Source organism: Muntiacus reevesi, chromosome 5 (genome assembly GCF_963930625.1).
Source record: "Muntiacus reevesi chromosome 5, mMunRee1.1, whole genome shotgun sequence".
NCBI classification, from domain to species: Eukaryota; Metazoa; Chordata; class Mammalia; order Artiodactyla; family Cervidae; genus Muntiacus; species Muntiacus reevesi.
The window spans coordinates 24,773,633-24,794,927 of record NC_089253.1 but is presented as its reverse complement, the minus strand read 5'-3'; the positions used below and the strand labels follow the sequence as shown (position 1 = coordinate 24,794,927).

At 44.8% G+C, this 21,295-nt stretch overlaps 1 protein-coding gene and 1 long non-coding RNA gene across 5 annotated transcripts in view; one reads left to right on the top strand and one right to left on the bottom strand.

Annotated features, from left to right (window-relative positions):
- Positions 1-984: 984 nt before the first annotated feature.
- Positions 985-18,881, bottom strand: E2F8 (E2F transcription factor 8). Of its 4 annotated transcripts, none has more exons than XM_065937243.1 (14): positions 18,635-18,881; positions 17,344-17,464; positions 15,422-15,700; positions 14,921-15,077; positions 12,541-12,855; positions 12,158-12,319; positions 10,105-10,242; positions 9,251-9,301; positions 8,250-8,453; positions 7,845-7,932; positions 7,056-7,587; positions 2,620-2,752; positions 2,108-2,502; positions 985-1,736 (listed from the first exon to the last, which is right to left on the bottom strand). In XM_065937243.1, exons 2-14 carry the CDS (start codon positions 17,356-17,358, stop codon positions 1,554-1,556), a joined length of 2,652 nt encoding a protein of 883 aa, XP_065793315.1. In that variant the 5' UTR covers positions 17,359-17,464; positions 18,635-18,881; the 3' UTR covers positions 985-1,553. The 4 variants fall into 4 exon arrangements, with proteins under 4 accessions (XP_065793315.1, XP_065793318.1, XP_065793316.1 ...); XM_065937246.1 differs by having other exon boundaries at positions 18,647-18,881; XM_065937244.1 differs by lacking the exon at positions 18,635-18,881 and adding an exon at positions 17,798-18,147.
- The window catches only part of LOC136169479 (uncharacterized), a 14,996-nt gene continuing 12,384 nt past the window's right edge, over positions 18,684-21,295 (top strand). The window contains exon 1 of the long non-coding RNA XR_010663413.1: positions 18,684-18,759. This is a non-coding gene — a long non-coding RNA (uncharacterized lncRNA). The remainder of the gene's footprint in view (positions 18,760-21,295) is intronic.

The following is a 21,295-nucleotide window of genomic DNA, read 5'->3' as shown; positions in this document are numbered from 1 at the left end:
CATGACTTAGCGACTGAACAACAATGCGTATGTGTAACTGATACACTTTGCTATACACCTGAAACTAACACAACATTGGAGGTCAACTATACTCCAATAAAAATTTTAAAAAATGAAAGGAAATCTGCCCTCTTAGCTGTACTTGGTTGTTCAAACAAAATGTATTTGAAAGGGTGAGTTTATAAACATTTAGATTACCCTGAAATGATATGCCTGGTTCTCCTAGAGCTGCTGGGCACGCATCTGGAGGCAGATGGGTAATAAATGGATAAAGACATGGGTTAAATCCTTGCATAAACTCGCAGTGTGACCCTGGACTTGCTGCTTGAATCTCTGGTAGCCTCAGTGACCTTGTCATACTAGCTTGTACAGGTAATACCTTTAGAATGTGTAGGGTGATGCCTGGCACTTAGTAAACATGCAGGAAATAGATATTATGATGATCCTTTAAGAACTCCAACCAGAGAAGGCACGTGTCAATTCTTAAGGTACAATTCATCACATAACCAGAGGATCAAGAAAATGCATGCTGAACACATTGTAGCTCATTCCTTCTCTTGAAGCTCATGGAGGGTTTGATGCGGTAATTCCTTGTGTGTATAGGATTCGAAATCAGAATCCTATTTGCCCATCCCTGGAGCTGGGCCATTTGGAAAGAGGACTGTAGCTGCAGCCCCTCTTCTGTTGACAGTGGGAGGCCCGGGGTGGATGCTGCCCGTGCCAGGGTAGGGCAGGGAGCACGCCGGCTCCCACCTCTCATTTGCAACCTCCTAGGGTGTGGTGGAAAGCACACAGGACTAAGCTGGTTGTCCTTGGCCAAGCAGCGGCTTCTCTGAAGCCATTCTCACTTCTGTAAAAGTGGAGCCATATGCAGGATCAAAAGAGGGGAAGAACATAGGTGACAAGCTTGGCATATCTAAGGGGAACCAGGATGCATGCTTCATACCAACACTTTCTTCCAACAGGTCAAATGAAGATGTTAAATACATTTTAGAAAAGTTTTAATTTGAACAATTTATGATTAAAAATACATTTTATAAATAATTTTTCCATAGACTTGATTAAGGATTGTTGCGAACTTTACAAAAAGACATACTGCAACAACAGCAGAAAGAAATTACAAAAAAATATAGCTACAGTCCTCCCATTTAAAAATACATTATACATCACAGCGTTTTCTTTGTGCAAAGTTGAAGAGAGCACTGTGTTAGGCCTGTCACAGGTTCACCCAAAGGGAAGTAACACAGTTACTTGGCATAATAGGATAGGCACAGCTGAAAAAAACAAACCCCTTCCCCCAGAAGTTAATATACCTTAGTTCAACATTTTATTTTGTAGGACTGATGGCTGAACTTAGCTTAATACAAATATATATTTATATGTCTGTGTGGATATATATATATTTAAGTATGAAAATAAGTGTTGGTTTTGCAATTAAGTAAACCCTCAACATATTTACAGTATTTTCAGAGAATGTGTTCTCCAAATCAGTCTGAGGCCATCTTCTTTATTGAACAACTCTTCAGAAGATTAAACGAAGCCAAATATGTCAATTAATGGACATCCTCTGTTGAGACTTCCAGTTTTCGCTGTGGGATGAAGAGAGTTCCTACAGAGGTGTGATTAGCACCATCAAAATCCATGCAGGTGGAGCCTGTTGGCTTTGTTGGTCCACCTGGAGTACGGAAGAAGCTTTCGGCCACTGGCTGGGACCCTTTGGGTGTCACAGGAACAGGCTGATTGGAAAGAAGAATGGGGAAAAGTCAGACCCAGACAGACAGGTACATGTCCTGGCAAACTCAGTAAAGTGGACTGGAAGGACGCATCACATGATGGGAACCTCGAATGCTCTGAAATCTGCTAAGTGAGTCTGCCTGAGTTTCACACTCTGAACTATTTTTGTTAAGGGGGAAAAAAGCTCATGATAACCCCATAACCTGGACTCCTTGAGCACTCTTGCTGGATTTACAAGGAAGGTAGGCCTTTAAGCATTTCCTTCTCCCATCCTTTCCTTGTTCAAAAGCAAAAGTGAGTCTCCCATGATACTGATATTTGGGACCCAAGAACTGAAAGAGAAAAAAACATCAATGAGTGGACACACTCTCACCTGTTGTGCCCCTGTCCCTACAGCTGATTGTCCGTTTGGTTGGCTCTGGCTCAGGATGGACGCGTCATACTTGGTGGCCCTTCCTTGCTGAGCGCCTGCATGTTCGGGTGTGACACTAACAGCCTCTACTCTTGGCGACACGGCAGCGGTTCCGGGTGCGGGGCTGGCAGACACCTGCACCCCGGGGGAGATGAGGCCCAAGTGCTGCAGGGTGAAGTTTACAATGGCTGAGCTCGGGTTCTGGATGGGAACTGGGTGGCTCGAAGAGAGAGCCGGGCTGTTCCCGACAGGGACGGCTGCCATGGAAGTTGGTGAGACCATTAGCTTCAAAGGTGTTACATGAAAAGAGGGAAAATTAACAGCAGTGAGTTCAGATGATGTCACTGGAATAACACCTGGAAAGAAAAGGCAGGAGAATATCTTAAAAGCACAGGCATTTGTCCAAGAAGTATATAAGGCTCAAGTGAGCTTGAGAATGACTGTGTTTGAAAGATGTTTTTAAGTACACTCACCTGCAATCGGGGAGCTGTAGATCCTGTGATTTGGGGAAAGTGTACCTGAGTTTTCATTACTAGACAGAATGGACTCTGCCCCCAGGGTTGAGCACTGGGTGAGAGGGATTAGGTATCCTGATGGGAACAAGGTCTAGAAAACAAAGAGGAAGGGTTTATTTTACACATGAATACAGAAAGAAACAATGGAAAAAGTGACAGACTTTATTTTCTTGGGCTTCATAATCACTGTAGATGGTGATTGCAGCCATGAAATTAAGACACTTGCCCCTTGGAAGAAAAGCTATGACAAACCTAGACAGCATATTAAAAAGCAGAGACATCACTTTGCAGACAAAGGTATGTCTAGTCAAAGCTACGGTTTTCCCAGTAGTCATGTATGGATGTGAGAGCTGGACCATAAAGAAGGCTGAACACCAAAGAATTGATGCTTTTGAACTTTTGGTGTTGGAGCAGACTCTTGAGAGTCCCTTGAGCAGTCTTCCTGGGTTTGCAAGGAAGGCAGGCCTTTAATCACTTCACTCTTCCATCCTTTCCTTCTTCCAAAGAAGGCGCTTAGCCTTCTTTGTGGTGAGACAAACAAGTCAATCTTAAAGGAAATCAATCCTGAATATTCATTAGAAGGACTGATGCTGAAGCTGAAGCTCCGATACTTTGGCCACCTGATGCAAAGAACGGACTCTTAGAAAAGACCCTGATGCTGGGAAAGGTTGAAGGCAGGAGGAGAAGGGGACAACAGAGGACGAGATGGTTGGATGGCATCACCAACTCGATGGACATGAGTTTGAGCAAGCTCTGGGAGATGGTGAAGGACAGAGAATCCTGGCGTGCTGCCAGCCCATGGGGTTGCAAAGAGTCAGACACAAGTAAGCGACTGAATGAAAACAACAGGAAGAAAAATGACCACGTGCCTCTTCTGGGACTAATATCCCTTGGTGGTGGTTTGTCTCATCAGACCAAAGCCTCCAGTGGTATGGGCCACGGCAGGCCAGCTCTATGGCTCTTTGAAGACAGTATCCCTTCTTCCCATCCCAACAGTTGTCCTGAATAACCACATGTTTCTTAAATGCCAGCTGGGGTCTTAGGAAGTGTCCTGAAGTTAGCACTGAGTCTGCTTAAGGCAAGATTTACCTAGCACTCCCCACCACCCTCAACATCCTAAGTCTGTTTCCGGAATTCTTGGTATGATGTGGTGCTGTCAGAACAAGCTGAATGCAGCTGGATACCGTAGTGGCACTGCTGGGTTATTATGTGATTGTCTTTGAATTATGTGGGATGGTATTTCCCAGAGACTCTTCGGAGGGACTCTAGTTCTTTCTATGGGATGCAAGCAGGTACTACTTGAATCATAGTTAAATTATGTTTGGGGAAATGTTGAATTCAACAAAGGAAAATGGAATCTTTATGACATAATTTCTAAGGGACTTTCATGATGGCATACAATGTGAATCTCCAAGAGAGTGTTCATCATATAACATTTCCCAGGCTATTCAGCAACTAAATGTTTGGTAATATTGGTATTTAAGAAAAAAAAACATGTTAAGAAATGTTGATTTAGAGAAAGGGAATGTCAAACCACAGGCCCAAATATAGCCTCTTGGCTGTTTTTGCAAATAAAATTGTACTGGAATATAGCCATGCCCATTCATTTACATATTGTCTGCAGATGCATTCCTATTTTTTAAAAAATTTTTACAATGGCAGAGTTGAATAGGTGTAACAGAAACCTTATGGCCCACAGAGCCAAACGCATTTATTCTCTGGCCCTTTACAGAAAGCTTCCCTTGTGGCTCAGTTGGTAGAGAATCCACCTGAAATACAAGAGACTACCTGCAATGCAGGAGATGTGGGTTCAATCCCTGGGACAGGAAGATCACCTGGAGATGGAAATGGCAACCTACTGCAGTATTCTTGTCTGGAGAATTCCATGGACCGAGGAGCCTGGCAGACTACAGTCCATGGGGTCACAGAGTCGGACATGACTTGGTGACTAAACCACACAATCTGTACAGAAAAGTTTGCTGATTCCTGATTTGGAATAAAGGAATTATAATACAACTATAGATCTTTCTTCCCCTAGTACTTTAGGTTCCAATGATACCAAGCAAACACTTTTATAATATACAAATGAAAGGGCAGGATACCAGGTTTCAAAAATGACAGATAAGAGAACTGATTAATTCGTATTAGATGTCCAAATTATCATGCAGAAAAAGCTTTAGGGAATAAAGTTACATTCCACACAGAAATGGCCAGAGTGTTGGGCTGTGTGGGTCTGCAGCACACCTGTTCATCACAGTACTTTTCCAACGGAGCCTACATGGGTGGCTGAGCCGCCTGCAAAGTCTGATCGGTCTTAGCAGGAACAGGACTGGTAAAAGCGAAGAGCAGCTCTTGTAAACCAGAGGCCCACCTATCATCTCCCTGCAGATCTTTCTTCTCACCGCTGTCAAAACAACGGCCTATGCTTTGATCTAGCTGTTAATAGGTGCGGTCAGAATCCCCAGTGCTAAGGGGTACCACAAACTTTCAATTTTGTTTCTAAGATGCTTGGTTCTGTTCAATATCTTTACTAGCAGGTTCCTTGAAGGCTGCAGGAATAGAGAATTTTCAAGGGGTAGATTTAGGTGTTTTACCAACAGCTGCTCTTTGGCATCTTATAGTACAATGTTTTCTGGTTTAACTCTCTTCAAGTCTCCAGCAAAACTCTAATAATTCTTCCTTTTCCTATAAACTATATTCATCACAAGATTGTTTCATCTATAATGCCAATTCCTTTTTTAAAATTAGAACTATTAAAGTAGCAGGATGAAAATAATTTGACATATTGCCACTTGTACGTCTTCTCACCCAGACTATATGAGCACTCCTACCCCTCTTCCTAGGACACTATCCTCTTTTGTTTTCACCATATTTCTTATTATTCGCTACCTGATATGCTTGCGTTTGTTTGTATACTTTCTTCTCTCCACCCCTAGAAGTGTAGATTCTCAGTAAATGTTTGTTGAAGGAATTAACACGTGAATTTCTCCCTTTCTTTGTTCTGCTCAGTCCATGCTAAAAAGAAATGGTCAAAATGAAGTCAGAGATGAAAAGAAGAGAAGTGGGTGTGAGGAATCTATCCAGTGAAAACCCTAATCCTGAATAACCAAGTGAGCAACAGGAGACCATTATGAAATCATAACCATTGCCCCAAAGAGATTATGGACCTCCCAGAAAATCAAATCAAGCTGAAGCCTTGTGATTTCCCCCCTAGCATGTGTATTAAATGCAAAATGATACGATGCTAAGATAATGGATGTTTTGAACGGTTACTAGGAGGCCATCCTCAGGGAAGATCTGACAGACTCTAAAGCCTCCTTAACAACAACAGTTACAGATAATACCCTTCAGCTTCTATAGTGCCTTGAAAGGATCACAAGCCCTTTTATGTACATCATCATGTCATAAATTCACTTAACCTCACAAAAACTGTAATAAGGCCCTGGGGCAAGTTCTCAAAAGCAGTCATCCCCAAAGGCAGGTGCTGATTTGATCCAGAGCACCAGTGCTTCATAGCCAGTAGACAATCAGGAAAAACTGGCAGAACAAATTCTTTATAGATGTGGGAAAACAAGATGTAGAGAAGTAAAGTAACCTGAGTTAACAGCAGGGATAAAATGAGAGATTAACTTCTGCTTCCATGTTTAGTGATGTTTGTTTATCTGGTGATGCTGTCTTTCATATACAATTGTTCCGAGAGTGGAAAATGAGATAACGTATGCAAAAGTGCTTAACACTTCTGCCATCTAGCATGTGGGTAGGCAGCCAATACATGTTCTTTCCTCCCCGAATTAAACTCCATCCAGGAAAACACTGTCTAGAACATCAAAACATCTAGATACCAATGCATCAAATACACCTAAACCTTGCCAAGCTAAGTCTAATTTTTCTTTTTGCACAACATGGAAATATTGGTTTAAATTTGACGAAGAAAGTAAAAACAGGGGGGAGCCATTTCTCTGCTAGGCCACAGATGTCACTTACATGATGTCAAACAAATATCAAGTAATGACTCAGAAAGCAGGAGTTAGAGGAACCCTATGCGTCCATCCATTCATTTGAGGTCACGTCTGCTTGTAAATTATTTAAGACTTTCATGGCAGGTGTTTGCATTCCAGTGTGGGACAGAGAAATGGACTTAAGGACAACCACCCACAGTGCTTTAAAAAGAGAGCAGATAATCCCTTCCTCCAAAGGTTAAAAATGCCCCTGCCGCCATCGCAGTCAGGGGATTAGCTGTCTGAGGCCTTGTTTGGATTATGGGACGCTAAGGAACAGTTCCCCTGTTTTCTGGGAGACTGCTCTTTGCTCTGGTAAATTTCACAAGCCAGCAGAGTCCCTCCTAATTAACTGGGGAGTACCTAAAGCTTTGCACAGTTCAAGGCTGTACTTACTGTGGAGACATTTTCAGGAGCTTTCGAGTCTTCTTTAAATTTCTTTTTGGAACCACTGTCCTCGAGCATGCTCGCCCTCTTTGAGCCTTTTTCTCCAGCTGGCTCCCTCTCTCGGTTCTTTGCACCTTGTCTCTCCAGCCCGGGCAGCAAACTTCCAGGCCTGGTGGACGCACTGGACTTTGGGGAGTCACTGTCTGCGTTCTCACCGGTGGCATCAGCGGAGTCTTTTGACCTCATCGCGTTAGAAGAGGTGGTGGGGCAGACCGTGGGGCTCAGGCCTGGGGGTGGCGTTAGAGTTTGGGCCTGGGCAGGCTGCAAGTAGATGGCATACGATGGGCCTGAAGGGGCCTGAGGTAGGATCACAGGCACTGCCGGTGACAACGGGCTGGGGAGGAGGGGGACCACCCCCAGGGGCTGGATGAGGGACGGTGCCATCATCTCTAGCTCGGCATGGGCTGGAGTGTCCAGAGGGGCCACAGGTTTGCAGTGCCCAGATCCTACCAGCTGTACCTTCACTTTCTTTCTGGGTTCACTAAAAGACAAGATTGAAAACATGAGACAATGGAAATACATGTTCTCTAAAACGTTCTACCATTTTAGATTGCCCCAGATGGAAGCTACGCTTTTATGAAACTAGCAGACAGTTTCTGTCATGATTCCACATTATGAGTTAGAGACGATTCTCTCACCAGTTTCCAAGGTTATTACCTATTCTTACATGAAATAAGTAACCCTAATGATGCAATGTAAAGTAATGCATCCTGTTACCGAAGAGTGTTGCCCACCTACCTTGATTGCTCTTCTAACTGCATTTTGCAGATAGCTGCGAGCTGAGCCATTTTACTTGGGAAAGGTGCAGAATTCTGAGAGCTCTCAGCTGGTAAAATAAAAAGAAGGTGGGGTAGGGAGTTGGTCAAAGCAAAAGAATGAATCTTCACACAAATGAAACATCACTGAGGTCAAAGGAACAGAAAAATTGCACTGCCCTCCTCCCCCAAATCACACAGTAATTAAATGATAAACCCCACAATTCACATTTTATCCTTTAATTCTTATGTAAGTTGGGCTTGAAGTGTGTTTGGGACTATGGAAACAAACAATTCTCTAGCAAGTCCCAAGGAGGGATCAAGGAAGCTAAAAGTCAGATGGAGAGGGATTCTTTCAAGCAGAGCCCTGACATGATAGCAAACATACCTTTGTGGGTTTTGATAGGGCTACTGGGAGCAGAATTTATCTTTCTCCGGTCACTCTCTATGCTCTTTACCAGTTTGATGAGAGATGGGTGTCGAGTGAAGTTTGGTTTCCCACGTGTGGAAAAGAGGTTTTTGGCACAGTTCTCTTTTGAAGACCGCCTCGCTTCCAAATCAGAGGCAGAAAAAGGAAGGACTGGGTGGAGACCTGAAACAGGAAAGGGCAATGTGTTAAGACATGAGTGGTTCAGCCTCCTTCTGGGGTATGAGGTCAGTGAGTGTGCGCTTGCTAAGTTATGTCCAACTCTGTGCGACCCTCTGGACTGTAGCCCGCCAGGTTCCTCTGTTCATAGGGATTCTCCAGGCAAGAATACTTTTCATTTCCTCCTCCAGGGGATCTTCCTGACTCAGGGATCGAACTGGCATCTCCTGTGTCTCCTGCATTGGCAGATGGGTTCTTTATCACTGAGCCACCTGGGAATGGTTCTAAAATGATTTCAGATTAAAGTGGCAACAGTTATGTGCCTACTATGTGCCAGATACCATTTCAAGGGCTTTACCTAAAAAACTTTGTTCATCTTATTCTGAATGAATTCTGAGATAATAATTCACTTTAACATCTCTGAAAGACTTTGTCATCTTAGAACCAGTGGTGTGCTCTCAGGGCGACTGTTAGTGGTTTTTATTTCTTATTGAAATATAAAACATCGGGTATCTCAGAATCAGTGGAGACTTCATCTGATGAAATAGGGTGACCATCCCTGCTATGGACTGAATGTTCGCATCCCCTGCCCCATCCCCTCTCCCCAAATTCACATGTTGAAACCTGATGTCCAGTGTGATGGTACTGGGAGGTGGGGCCTTTGGGAGATGTTCATGAGGGTGGAACCCTCTTGAATAGGATTAGTGATCTTATAAAAGGGACTCCACAGAGCTCTCTAGTCTTCTTCCACTAAGTGAGGTTACTATGAAAAGACTAGAAAAGTCTAAAAAGCAGGTCCTCACCAGACACTGATTCTGCCAGCAACTTCATCTTGGACTTCCAAGCCTCCAGAACTATGAGAAGTAAATATATTGTTTATCAGCCACCGAGTCGATGGTACTCTGTTGCGGCAGCCTGAACAGACTAAGATACTCTCCACAACTCAGGCAGGTACTTCTCAGGACATGCAGCCTCATTTCAGAGACGTTTCAGACATGAACTGGTTCGGGGTCTCTCAGCTAGAAGAACGTGGGCCTGGGATATGAACTTGATCAGTCTAGCCCAGAGCCTGTCCTCCAAACCCCTGTACTGAAGGACCTCTCATTGAGGTTATATCCAAAACCACAATAACCTCGCAAAGGCGCTGTCGTTCTTTCTACTAGGGGTGAGGAAGCAGTCTTAGAGAAGTCACCTGCCCAAGGCCACACAGCTGGAATAAGTGACAGGCTTGGGACTGGAACCTAAGCTTCCCCTCTGCTTCCGTGGCCTGTGTTCTTGCCATTTTGCAGAACTTCTGTGTGTGGGGTCTTGGTAGAACACAAAAGGTAAGAATCCCAGAGCTGAGATGGAGACAGAATATTCATTCTGGAGTGAATCCATTTCATATTCTCCACATGCAGAGGCTCTGTTTCAACTTTGTCAAATTCTTTTACACACAGATTTTGCCTCCTACACAGGGGTGTGATGGTTATGGACCTTGAGTTACTGACGGAACCAAGGGCCAGGCTGTCCATATTGTGCTCATCTTTGTCTTTTCTGTCAGTTATATATGCTCTTCCCACGTGGGAGTAAGGGTAGGAAGAGAAAGGAAGTATATTTCCAAATGTGCATTAATTCAAAGTAATGAAACAATGAATAAAAGGAAATAAATACATACCACTGGGCTTTGGACTGATTTCTGGGCCTGTCCATTTAAAAGCTGGTTTTCGGCCTCTTTCCTCTGTAACATGAACTTTCTTGATAAGATCCAGGCTACTCAGAACATTAGCTATATCATACAACCTCCTAATTTTTGCTGGGGGAAAAAAGTATATATATCACTTAATGGAATAATGAAAGATCAAAGGACTTTGCTTCCTAAGGATTCATGTGTACAGTGTACACTCAAAGAGCTATCCTAACCATCAATGTCAGAGAAAAATGTGACTTTTCTTGAGTTATTATAGTGATACTGCTTTAATTAAAAAAAGTTTTAAATATTGAGACTCAATTACTGCTGACTCTGGATTTTGAAACAAAAGCACATGTTGAAAAAGGAAAAATGACTCAATGAGATCACCCTATTGGGAAACATGTTACAGATTTTCTAATAAAAAGTTACCACTGCTGGGCATCTCCTAATGAGGATTCTGAATTTTAGGAACAAATAGAAATAATTAATGATAAATGTATTATTTTCCTGCTTGTGATAATTTGTGAAAATAAATGTATTTCACAAGCATGGAAAATTTTTATACCTATCAAAATTTATAAACATTTATACTGTCCATATGTATACACAAAGCATAGATTTGCTAATTCTATAAGTCTTACATATCATGAAAAGCTCTGCTACAGAAGTCTGCCTTTACTTTAGCTTATAGTACAAAGCTGCAGATTGAGCCCCACCTTCACAGCCATGCAAGAACCGTTTCTGAATTCCCTAGGGATTCAGCAAATTACACAAGTGTATTTCCTGGAATAGTTTCCAAGGCTGTGACTAACCAGTGAAATAAATAGCTGAAAACTGGTGACTCAGAGAAAGCAGGCAGTCCATCGGTAGGACTGGGATGTGTTTTCTGAAATGACAAATCTCCTAAGCCAAATGCTAGCCTTACGGCCTTAATCTCTACTCATTTTGTCTCTATGGAGACACCATCAAACTGGAGGTGTCTCAATACTTTCATGGGACCAGTACAGTTTCACAGGGATGGGAAGGGGTCTGCATGACACCTCCCAGGCATCCCCTCAGCCTCTGCTATGCCTCGGGGTCACCAGTCAGCCGGTCCCCCGAGTGATCCATGTCCAGGCCAGCCTAATGCCCTGCTCGGAGGTCAGCTAATGCCTTCTACACCTTCTCTCTGCTCCTCCGTGTGTATGCTGGGGCAGTTCCTGCAAAGTCTTTTCTAGAGGCAAGGGCAGAGCTGTTTTAAGACTCCAATCTATGATTTCTTCCCAACAGAGAGCAGATATTCTGGCTAAAATCAAGCTTTTTTTTTTTTTTTTCCCATAGTGAAATCAAGTCGTTTTATTTAAGAATTGGAAATAATCAGTAGCTGTGAAAGAAAATCCAATGTTTAAATAAACATTTCTGCATGTAAAAAGAAGAGCAATGACTGTTAGGTAACTCCTTGCTTAACGATGGGGCAGACTCTCAGGAGCAAGCCCTTGGGATCGCTTCTGATGGCGGTCGTCCGCACACAGGACAGAGTGTCAGGCTCTGGTTTCAGGCAGAGAGCAAGCCTTGCCTACCATGCTAGACAGGCTGGGTTGCCTGGCCCAGCCAAGTCACTATGGACGCAAACTGTCTAAGGCAGGAAGTGCAGAGCATGGACACCGTAAAACCACTCTTTCAAAATGTCCAATCCACTGTGCTGCTGGTCACTTCTGGAGACACTGTTAGAAGTTATTTACACTCTCAAATATGAGAGTCAGTGGAGGGAACAGAGACTTGGATTCCAGTCCCACTTTACTGCTTATTTAGACTTCAGATGCTGTAAAATGGAGTCAGTGTTACAGTATCAGGTGAGGTAGATAAATCAAAGTGTCAGGTAAGAGTAGCTATATACGTATCTTCGAATCCTACAAGCTAGTTCAAGCAGTATCTTCATGAATTCTGGGGAGAAGTGAAGATATAAAAGCCTAACTAGAGATGATCTGTTTACATAGCCCATGTATTTGAAAGTAATTTAAGAGTAGGTCCAAAAGTCCACGGCAGTTGGGCCACTTACTTTTAAACTTGCTTTTATCCAAATCTTCCACATGGTCCTCCCCAATTAAAATCTTGGCAGCAATTTCCAAGCTTACTATCTGAGGCGTTGACACCAAAAACAGCATCACAAATTTTTGGCTCATCACTCTTAAAGACTTGTCTTTGCGGCTGTTTACAGAGGCTTTGGAAAAGGAAGAGGATTAGAGAATTAAAATTCATGAAGGGACAAGTGCTTTCTAAAGTAACAAAGCTAAAAATACCGCAACCTGATCCCACGGTTGACATGCAGCATTTTCATATGAAAAGCAGCAGTAGCTTTGAGCTGGGTTCCCTAAGGAACCTGGTCTTTAGACCTCCAAGAGGTTCCCTGCCACCTGAGCTTTTCAATACCAGCTCGCTCACCTGCCCGAAATTCCACTCCAGGGAGTTCGACAAAACACATGTCTGGGTGTCCATTTTGGCCAGTGTTTGATTTGATGATGGGATCCTCTATACTGTAACTCTTACTAAAGTCAAACTCTTGTTCATATTCTTTCTTTTTGATCATCATAATCTGCTCGGCGTACTTGTTCTCCTCCCCGACGCTTTTCAAAGTCCCAAGGGTCTGGTTGAGGTTGTGTCGCCCATGCCAAGTGTACCTGTTTTTGGCAAGCCGGCTCACCATATGTAGACTCTCTAGGACGTTGACAATATCATAAATGCGTCGGCGCTCAACGTCTGCGGAGAACAAGCAATGGCATCTTACAAGGATCAGATATTGTAATGTGGATAGAATCCACGTTTCTTTTCCCCAGGGATTCTTAGTCCGTAGGTTCTGGATTAAATAACTTTAGTGGCTCAGATGGTAAAGAATCTGCCTGCAATGTGGGAGACCTGGGTTCGATCTCTGGGTTGGGAGGATCCCGTGGAGAAGAGCATGGCAACCCACTCCAGTATTCTTGCCTGGAGAATCCCCATGGACAGAGGAGCCTGGTGGGCTACAGTTCATGGGGTCACTAAGAGTCAAAAACAACTGAGTGTCTGAGCATAGCATATGCTAAAGAGTATGAAGATGAGAAAGGCATGCCCCTCTTCTTAAAGGGTACAGTTAATATAAATTAGAAAGGTGACATTTATTGAGGGTCTTTGATGCATCATACAGGTTTAGGAAGATTTTACCCTAACTTGTGAGGTAGGTGATTATTATCCATGCTTTTTAATTTCTTTAACAATAGTCTTTACTTTTACACAGAGCAGTACAAAATGAGGCAGTTCCTCAAAGGGTGACTTGGAGCTAGAAAATCCATCCTGAGTGAGAAAGTTACTTAGTTGCTAAGTCGTGTCCAACTCTTTGCGACCCGATGGACCGTAGCCCGCCAGGCTCCTCTGTCCATGGGATTTCCCAGGCAAGAGGACCGGAGTGAGTTGCCATTTTGAAACTTCTCCTTATTATCCATGCTTTAACGATGAGGAGATAAGAGGGTCAGGCTGGCTAAGCTGCTCACAGAGCAGCTAAGAGCACAGAGCTAGTAAGTGGCAAAATCAAGTCTTTAGAGCTCTAAATTCCACCCTCTACACTCCATTTCTTATATTAGTTCCCAACACACACACACAAACATGGCTGTCATATGATTGGTACAAGGTGCTGTGATTCCTTGGTTCCTGGAGCTTGCCAGAGGGCCTTTGTGTGGTAGGCTGTTCCTTCCAGCTGGAATCCCTCTCCCAGATGTCCTCATGGCTCGCCACCTCTCTTCTTGAGTCCTTGCTCAGATGTCACCCTCCTAACAAGGCCTGACCCAACTACTTAATTTAAAATGAAGTTTAAAATTACAGAGCACACTCTTAGCACTCTGCATTTCCATCTACCCTGGTCTGCATTTGCTTTTCTTTAGCACACATTACCTTCTTACATCCTAATTACCCACTTATTATGTCCTCTGCATATTGTCTATTGTCTCCACTGGAAAGCAGGTTCCACAGGAACAGGAACTTTGTTCTTTCTGTCCACTGATGTTATCCCAGCTGCTACGACGTTGCCTGCCATAGTAGGTAATCCATAGATACCTGCTAAATTAAATGGTACACCCTCCATAGCGATAATGAAGTGTATGTGAAGAGAGGAATCTAAATGGCATTTCTTAAAGTTGATACATATAAACATGTATTAGAAAGGCAAAACTTTCTTCATGGGGTGATAGCTATATACTAAAATATCCTGTATATCTCTTTACAGATTCAGGTCGCAGTATTTTCATGCCTCCAAATGTATCCCACATTTGCCACGGATTCCTTTTTAAGCTTTAACTAGATTTGAGTCCATGAAGAGAGGAGGAAAAGAGGGCAGGGGGATACAGTAACTTTTGGCAAACAAAACATTCAGAAAGTGCTGAATGGCAGAGAGGGCTAAAGCCTGGCTCCCATGCCCAGAGGCTGACCCTCATGTCAACTGTGAAGAAAGCATTTGGCAGCCTGGCTCCTCAGTGAGAAACAAGATGTAAGTTCAGAGTTGTAGCTGTTTGTGAAATAAGTCATAACACAATGTTGCCTTACTTTAAAGCTTCAGAGCTTTCACAGTGCAGTCAAAGCAATCTCCATTGTGATTTTCTGCTTCTGTTTTAAGACTTAAATGTGACTGGGAACTACATGCTATTATTCTGAAATTAATAGGGCTTGACAAATGGATAATTTCCGTGTGGCCTTGTGTCATTACAAACACTGGCTAGAAGGAGTGTGGGTCTGAAGGACTCAGTTTGTGAGGTGCCTTTAATGACTGACCATTTCAGCGAGCTCTTTGCATACTTACTAAGTTCTTCGGCTACTTCGTCAAGACAGATGTCATTATTCACAGCAGGGTTGGGATAGTTAGGGTATCGAGCTAAAAACTTATGACACAACAATCCTAAACTTTTCTCTTTTCGACTGGGTTGAGATTTCTCATATTCATCTCCAGAGAAGTGTTCCTACAAAGAAAGATGTAAATAATGTCTTATTGAGAAAGATTTATTGGAGGCATTAGTGCTCAATGACTAACACTTATATATATAGTTTGCTTCAGTGGCTGCAAAATTGGGACGATAAGTGGGGAGAAGTCAGGATAAACTGCTTGAAGGATCTGAAAGGGAAGAAGCTCATAAATAAGTGACAGATTCAGATTTCCCAGAGCTGTATTTGATGGGGTCCAAACCTTTCCAGTGCTCTGACTGGGATAGCGCTTTATATTGCTAGTTGCCTCCTCAACAGCCACCCCCCTTCCTAGCTCCCCAAATCCCCCAGTTTCCACCCAGTCCTCTGCAAACCAACCTACATGTAAACAATCTTTGACCTCAGGTAATCCGTTTCTGTTGTCAAACAAACCCCTTTTCTGATCCCTGTTGCGGATCTCGGGGCTCACGGCACTGATGAGCATTTTGAGGTTGGCTGTTGGTGTCCACGGTTCCCCCTGGGAGATCTCCTGGGGCTTGGTGGGTGTGGTTAAAGGGCCAAAGTCAGGCTGGATCTCTGCCAACACTATATTTGCTGCAGTGGATTCTTTCAGAGGTGTTTTCATCAGTCCCCTTTTATGTGGCTCGAAAAAGAGATTTTCCTGGTTCAAAACAAGTCAATCATTAAATCCAGTATAAAAAAAAGATTTATCAGATAGCTTTTGACTCTAAGAATTGTATAAATAGAAATAGTACTTAGGAAACATGCTCAGTGAGGTTGTAAGAGATGATTAAATTAGTGACTATATTCCAGTGATCACTTTGACATTTGTCCATAACAGCTAAATTCCCCATTTTTAATTCTGCAACAATGCATGGATTTAAAATTCTCATCTTATGTTCCAAGAATTTAAAAAGAAATCTTTAAGACTTACTATTTAAAATTTTTTATTTTGAAATAATTCTAGATTTAGAGTTGCAAAGATCCTCCAGAGAGTTCCCATATACCTTTTACTTAACTCCTCTTAATAGGACTGATAATTTTAAGTGACCCCAAACTCATTGGAGTGACTTGACTCTTGACACTGTAATAAGTAAAGGTCTCTATGGCAGAAACCATATGCCATTCACTTATGTATACACCTAGTACAACAGTTGCACAAAGTGGGTACTCAGTAAAATACCACTGATGAAAAAAAGTCAGAGAGCCAAGGAAACAGGGTGAAGGCTAGCATGTGGTCACACTTGTTAGCAAAATCCACTAGGGAGCAAAATCCAGAGTGGCTACAAGCAGAAAATTCTGCTCTTTGAATATTTACCCTTTTCACTTTACAGATGAAGAAAATGGAACCCAGAGAAGTAAAATTAGTTAACCCAAGACCACAAAGCTGGTTCCTGGCAGAGGCTGGGCTGCCACTGAGACGTAAGAGGGTAAATTAACAGCAGTTTATACCAAAGACTGCTGCTGCTACTAAGTTGCTTCAGTCATGTCCGACTCTTAGCGACTCCATGGACTGCAGCCTACCAGGCTCCTCCATCCATGGGATTTTCCAGGCAAGAGTACTGGAGTGGGTTGCCATTGCCTTCTCCATATACCTTAAAGACTAAAGGAGACTATGTTTCTTCTGCTTTTGGCCACTGGCGACTTCACACATTCTCACCATCTGTATCTATTTTAAAGAAAATGCTTGGGATGGCAGGTAAGTGCACCGAGATGGTACACTTGAGAGGTTCTGATCCAAGAATGGGATTTTTCTCAGGGCTGCTGTCCTTTGCCTCTGACCGTCAGAAGCAACAGCAGTTCTCTTATTTGTTTACATCTAAAATTTTTAGGAAATTTGTATATTTCATTTCTTAACCCTATCAGTATTTAGACATCAATCAAGATATCCCCAGTGACAGTGGCCCCTATAGTTAAAAGAAACTGGTGATTTGGTAGAAAACTATCTTAACAAGAGATCTAATGTCCAATCATGTCAAATCCCCTTTCTGAATTCTTACAGTTTAAGAATTCTCAGAAATACTATAAAGCAGCTAACAAATTTTATTATTCTTAAAAATATCTTTTCTTTCTACTTATCTCTCTGAAACTTCCACCAAATCACTAAAAACTAAAAAGATTAATCCTGGGTAACATTTCCCCTTTTCAAAAATTTAAATTTCCCTTCCTTCTAGGTTTTTATAGGGGTTAACCAAAAAAGGATGTAGCATTAGTAAGATGTTGGATACTGAAAAATTATTCAGTAAAATCAGGATAATGTTGCATTTAAAACTACAAGGATGAATACTGAAGCTAAAAAAGTACCTTTTCGTTCTCCATTCTGTAAATTTCTCATACATTTAGTTTCTTTAAAAATGAAAAATCTGGAGTTCTTTATCCTGATGGTTCAAGCAGTTCAGATAGTCCAGTTAAGAAGTTTAATATCCTTAAAGAAAAAAGAAAATAGAAAAAGTTAAAGAAAAATGCAGGAGGTCTGTTGAAAATACCTTGACGGGACGCCAGTCTGCTGAAACAAAGGCTAAGGTAAAAAAAACTGATAAACCAAACTTAACATTTTATTCCCGACCGACCGGAGATAGCTCCACAGGGCAGAGGACGCCCATCAAACGCCCGTAAATTACTTCAGCAAGCCAATCTGCGGTCAGTAAGACTTGAAGCAACCCACAGAAATTCCAGTGACTGCCCTTGTCCACCTTAAGAGAGGGCAAAGCATTCTCCGGACCCCGCCGAATGGACTCCAGCGAGCACAAGCACCCACCTGTTCACAGATCAGAGTTCCGGACTCAAGCGCATGAGCCCAGGTTCCGGCTAAGGAGCTACAACCCCAAGTATCTGGATAAAAGTCTACATCTAGATGCTTGAATTTCTCCCTTGACACACACGTGCATGGGATCAGCAACAAAGTCTGGGGGAAAAGCTTGATAGGTAACTTCCAAATTCAGTCCTTAAGTTCCTGGGCATTTAAAGAGCGCCTTCCGATTAAAACTTTTTTAAGACTTCCGTAAAGTTGCGACTTAAAAAAATGTACTTGCTATTCAGGTGGCCAGTTCACGCCACAATCCTGGACCCTACCACGGGAGGCTGCATTTGCTCAGCAAGGCAACCAGGTACAGTCGCCACCGGTTCCCGCGCCCGGCGCGCTTCCCCTAGCTCCAGGCCAACTCCCCTCCCCCCTGGGCCCAGTAAGCGCGCCGCCAGTCAGGCAGTTCCCAGACAGCATCCTTGCGGTTTCTAGGGCAACGATTCCCAGCCAATCAGAGCGTTGGCTGCAGGCCTGCGATTGGCTGGCGGCGCCAGGGGCGGGTCTGGACCTTCCGCCTTCGATTTAAAAATTTGGCGCGGAAAGCCATCCCGTGGTCGGCGCCGCCCCTTGAGCTGCGCGGGGCTAGAGCGCGGGCAAACCCGCGCCCGGAACCACAGTGTTCCCGCCCCTCCCCCTCGCTCGCCCCCTCCCCTCTGCGCGGGATCTCGGCTCCTCCCTCCACGGCCCCCGGCGGAGCGAGAGGCGGGAAACGGCCGCCGCTGCCGCTGCCTTCCCGATCCCTCTCCCGGTGCCAGTCTGGCCCTGCGCCGCGCCCCTCTGCGCCCCGCTGACCTGTCAGTTCACCTCACACTTGGAGCCGATGGGGGCTGAGCGGGGACGCCTCTGCACCCCTTCCCCGCTCAGGCCTGGGAGCCCGCGTGTCGGGCCGTCAGTCGGTCCTTAAACGCCGCGCTGAGGTGGGTGCCCGAGGGAAACGCCCGGACCGGGACTGGCGGGCCGGCGGGCGGGCAGAGTGGACGTGACCGTCCAGGAGCAGTCAAGCCCCCGATTTGAAATTAACCCGCTCCCGGCGCGAGCCGATCCCGCGGGCGGGGAGGGCCGCTCCCCTCCCCCACGCCCGCTCTTCCCGGCCCCGGACCACGCGCGCCAATCCGAGTCTCCAGACCGGAGCCGGCGGCGAATCAGGGTGCAGGTACCGCCCTCCGGTGCCGCCTCCACGGCAGAGTTGGGGGAAAAGTTCAGAAACATTTTTTTGGGTGCGGGGGGGGGGGGGGCAAACACCCCCTCCCCTTGCTCAAAGTTGGGAAACTAAGTTTAGTCAGCGCTGAGACGCGGACGCTCCGCAATCCCCATCCTGGGTCCGTCCCACGGCCTGCCCAGTCCCAGGTCCGCTCACCTGTGCTGGAGACCCCAGCCGGGACCATTTCCCCTTCCATCCATGGCCTGCATTATTGTGCCGCCCACCATCTGCCCTTGGCTTCTAAGAAACCGGGACCTGGAGGGAGAAGCTTGGCTAACTGGTGCTCCCATTTGATGGGCGCGGGGTCTTGGCCCAAACGAGAGAACTCAGGTGTAGGACGAGGAGGAGTAAGGTTGAAAACCCGCCAAGCCTGTTCCGGGCTTCCCCTGTCTTCCCTCTCCAGGTCTCCCACCGGCTCCTCCCTTCCCGCCTCCCTGTCGTCTTCCCTCGCTTTCCTCTCTTTTTCCGGTTTCCAAGCCTCGGGCAGCTCCAGCATGGAATATTTTTGACTTCTAGATTAGTAGGAGTTTTGGGAGACACTCTAGTCCAATGCTCTGATCTGCAGATGGGGAGACAGACGCCGCGCGGCACCGCTGCCCTTGGTTGCGCCTGGATTGTTTGCGCCCATGTTGTCTTGCTAGGCTCTACTCGGCTTTCTAGCGCTTCCCTTTTCTGGGGACCTGTGCCGGAGTTGCGGGACCGCACGTATTGCCCAATAGCGCCCAGATCAAGGGGCCCATCTATCGACAGTTTGGTTTGAGCTCTTCCTCCTCTTTTGTAATCTCGCATCTTTTAAGCTCCAGCAAAGCCCGGGGCCGCGATCCCCTTGTCCTGTCTCGTATTCATGTGTGTCAGTGACTTGCAACGCCAGATAGTTTTCTATTCCCGGTCGCGATATAAGGGCGGGGATACCCTGGTACTGAGGCCAAGGTCGCCGTGCTGTAGCTGCAGGCTGTAGGGCCGGGGGAGTCCCGGTGGCGAACGGTGACTCTTTCTCTTCGCGGAACGCAATCTCAGGGCGCGCAGGGTGGCTGCCCCGAACTGTCAGCGTCGCGCTGACTCGGTTCTTGCTCTCCGCTACCCGGCTTCAGGCAAGTGTCGCTCAAGAGCGCGCTGCCACCTGAAAACCGGCCTTAGGATCAGTGCTGTGCAGAAACCAGCGGTCACCTAGAGCCCTCAGACTTAAAATAAAGTGCGATCACCGGGCAGGGCCCCGCCCTAGACTGCACAGAGCAACTGTTTTTACTGAGCCCCGTGCATCTTTTCTGGAGCAAGGTGTAAGTTTTTATATACATCAACAAAAGGTGGGCAGTTGGCGCTTCTGAGTTAGCCTTTGTTTCACAGATTGTTCCCCTTTCCTCACTAGCGTTTATAGCAGTGCGTGGTGTCCCCCTCTGCCCAGCCTACCTTAACTTTTTTATTAATGCAAGCTGGGAATCCTTTTTAAAGCGACAGTCTGATGCCACTGTGTTCAGAGCCGGTGACTGCCGTGCTCATGTCTGTGACTTCAGGGGCATTCCTTCTCCCAGGTGTCTGAATGCCACAATTAATGCTTGGAGCAGCCACCTCTCACTAGGCTGCACAGATGGCATCACATTCAGTACTCAGCATAGTTGTTAACTGTGGGTTACCATCTGGAAAGTGAAATACCTCTTTTTTTTTTAATTTTAATTTTTTAGTTGAAGTTTAGTTGATTTACAATGCTGTGTTAATTTCTGCTCTGCAGCAAAGTGACTCAGTTGTCCACGTATGTACATTATTCCTTATATTCTTTTCTGTTATGGTTTACCCCAGGATATTGAATATAGTTCCCTATGCTACCCAGTAGGACCTGCTGCTTATCCATTTTATATGTAATAGTTTGCCTCTACCAACCCCAAAGTAGAGCATTTTTAACTAACAAACCCCAGTCTTAAGGTAAGTGGCTGGTCTGGGATTTGAAGCCAAGTCCCTTTAACTCTTAAGGGCTTTCCACTGAAAGCCATGTTCTCCACTGTGCTTGGATTGGTCCTTACTTGCTTCACAGGATGGTTGTGCCTCATTTTATAGAGAAGAAAACTGAGGCACCAAAAGCTTTAAGTGATGGCCAAGTTAGCTATAGAGTCAGGATTATAATCCAGGTCTATCTGCCCCCACTTCATATATCCCATTCCAATGCCTCAGAAAGCTCCTAAAAAAGCAATGTTGGTGACACCTTAGACCACTCTTGTAACCACATAACCCTTCCTCTAACATAACAAAATATAGAAAAA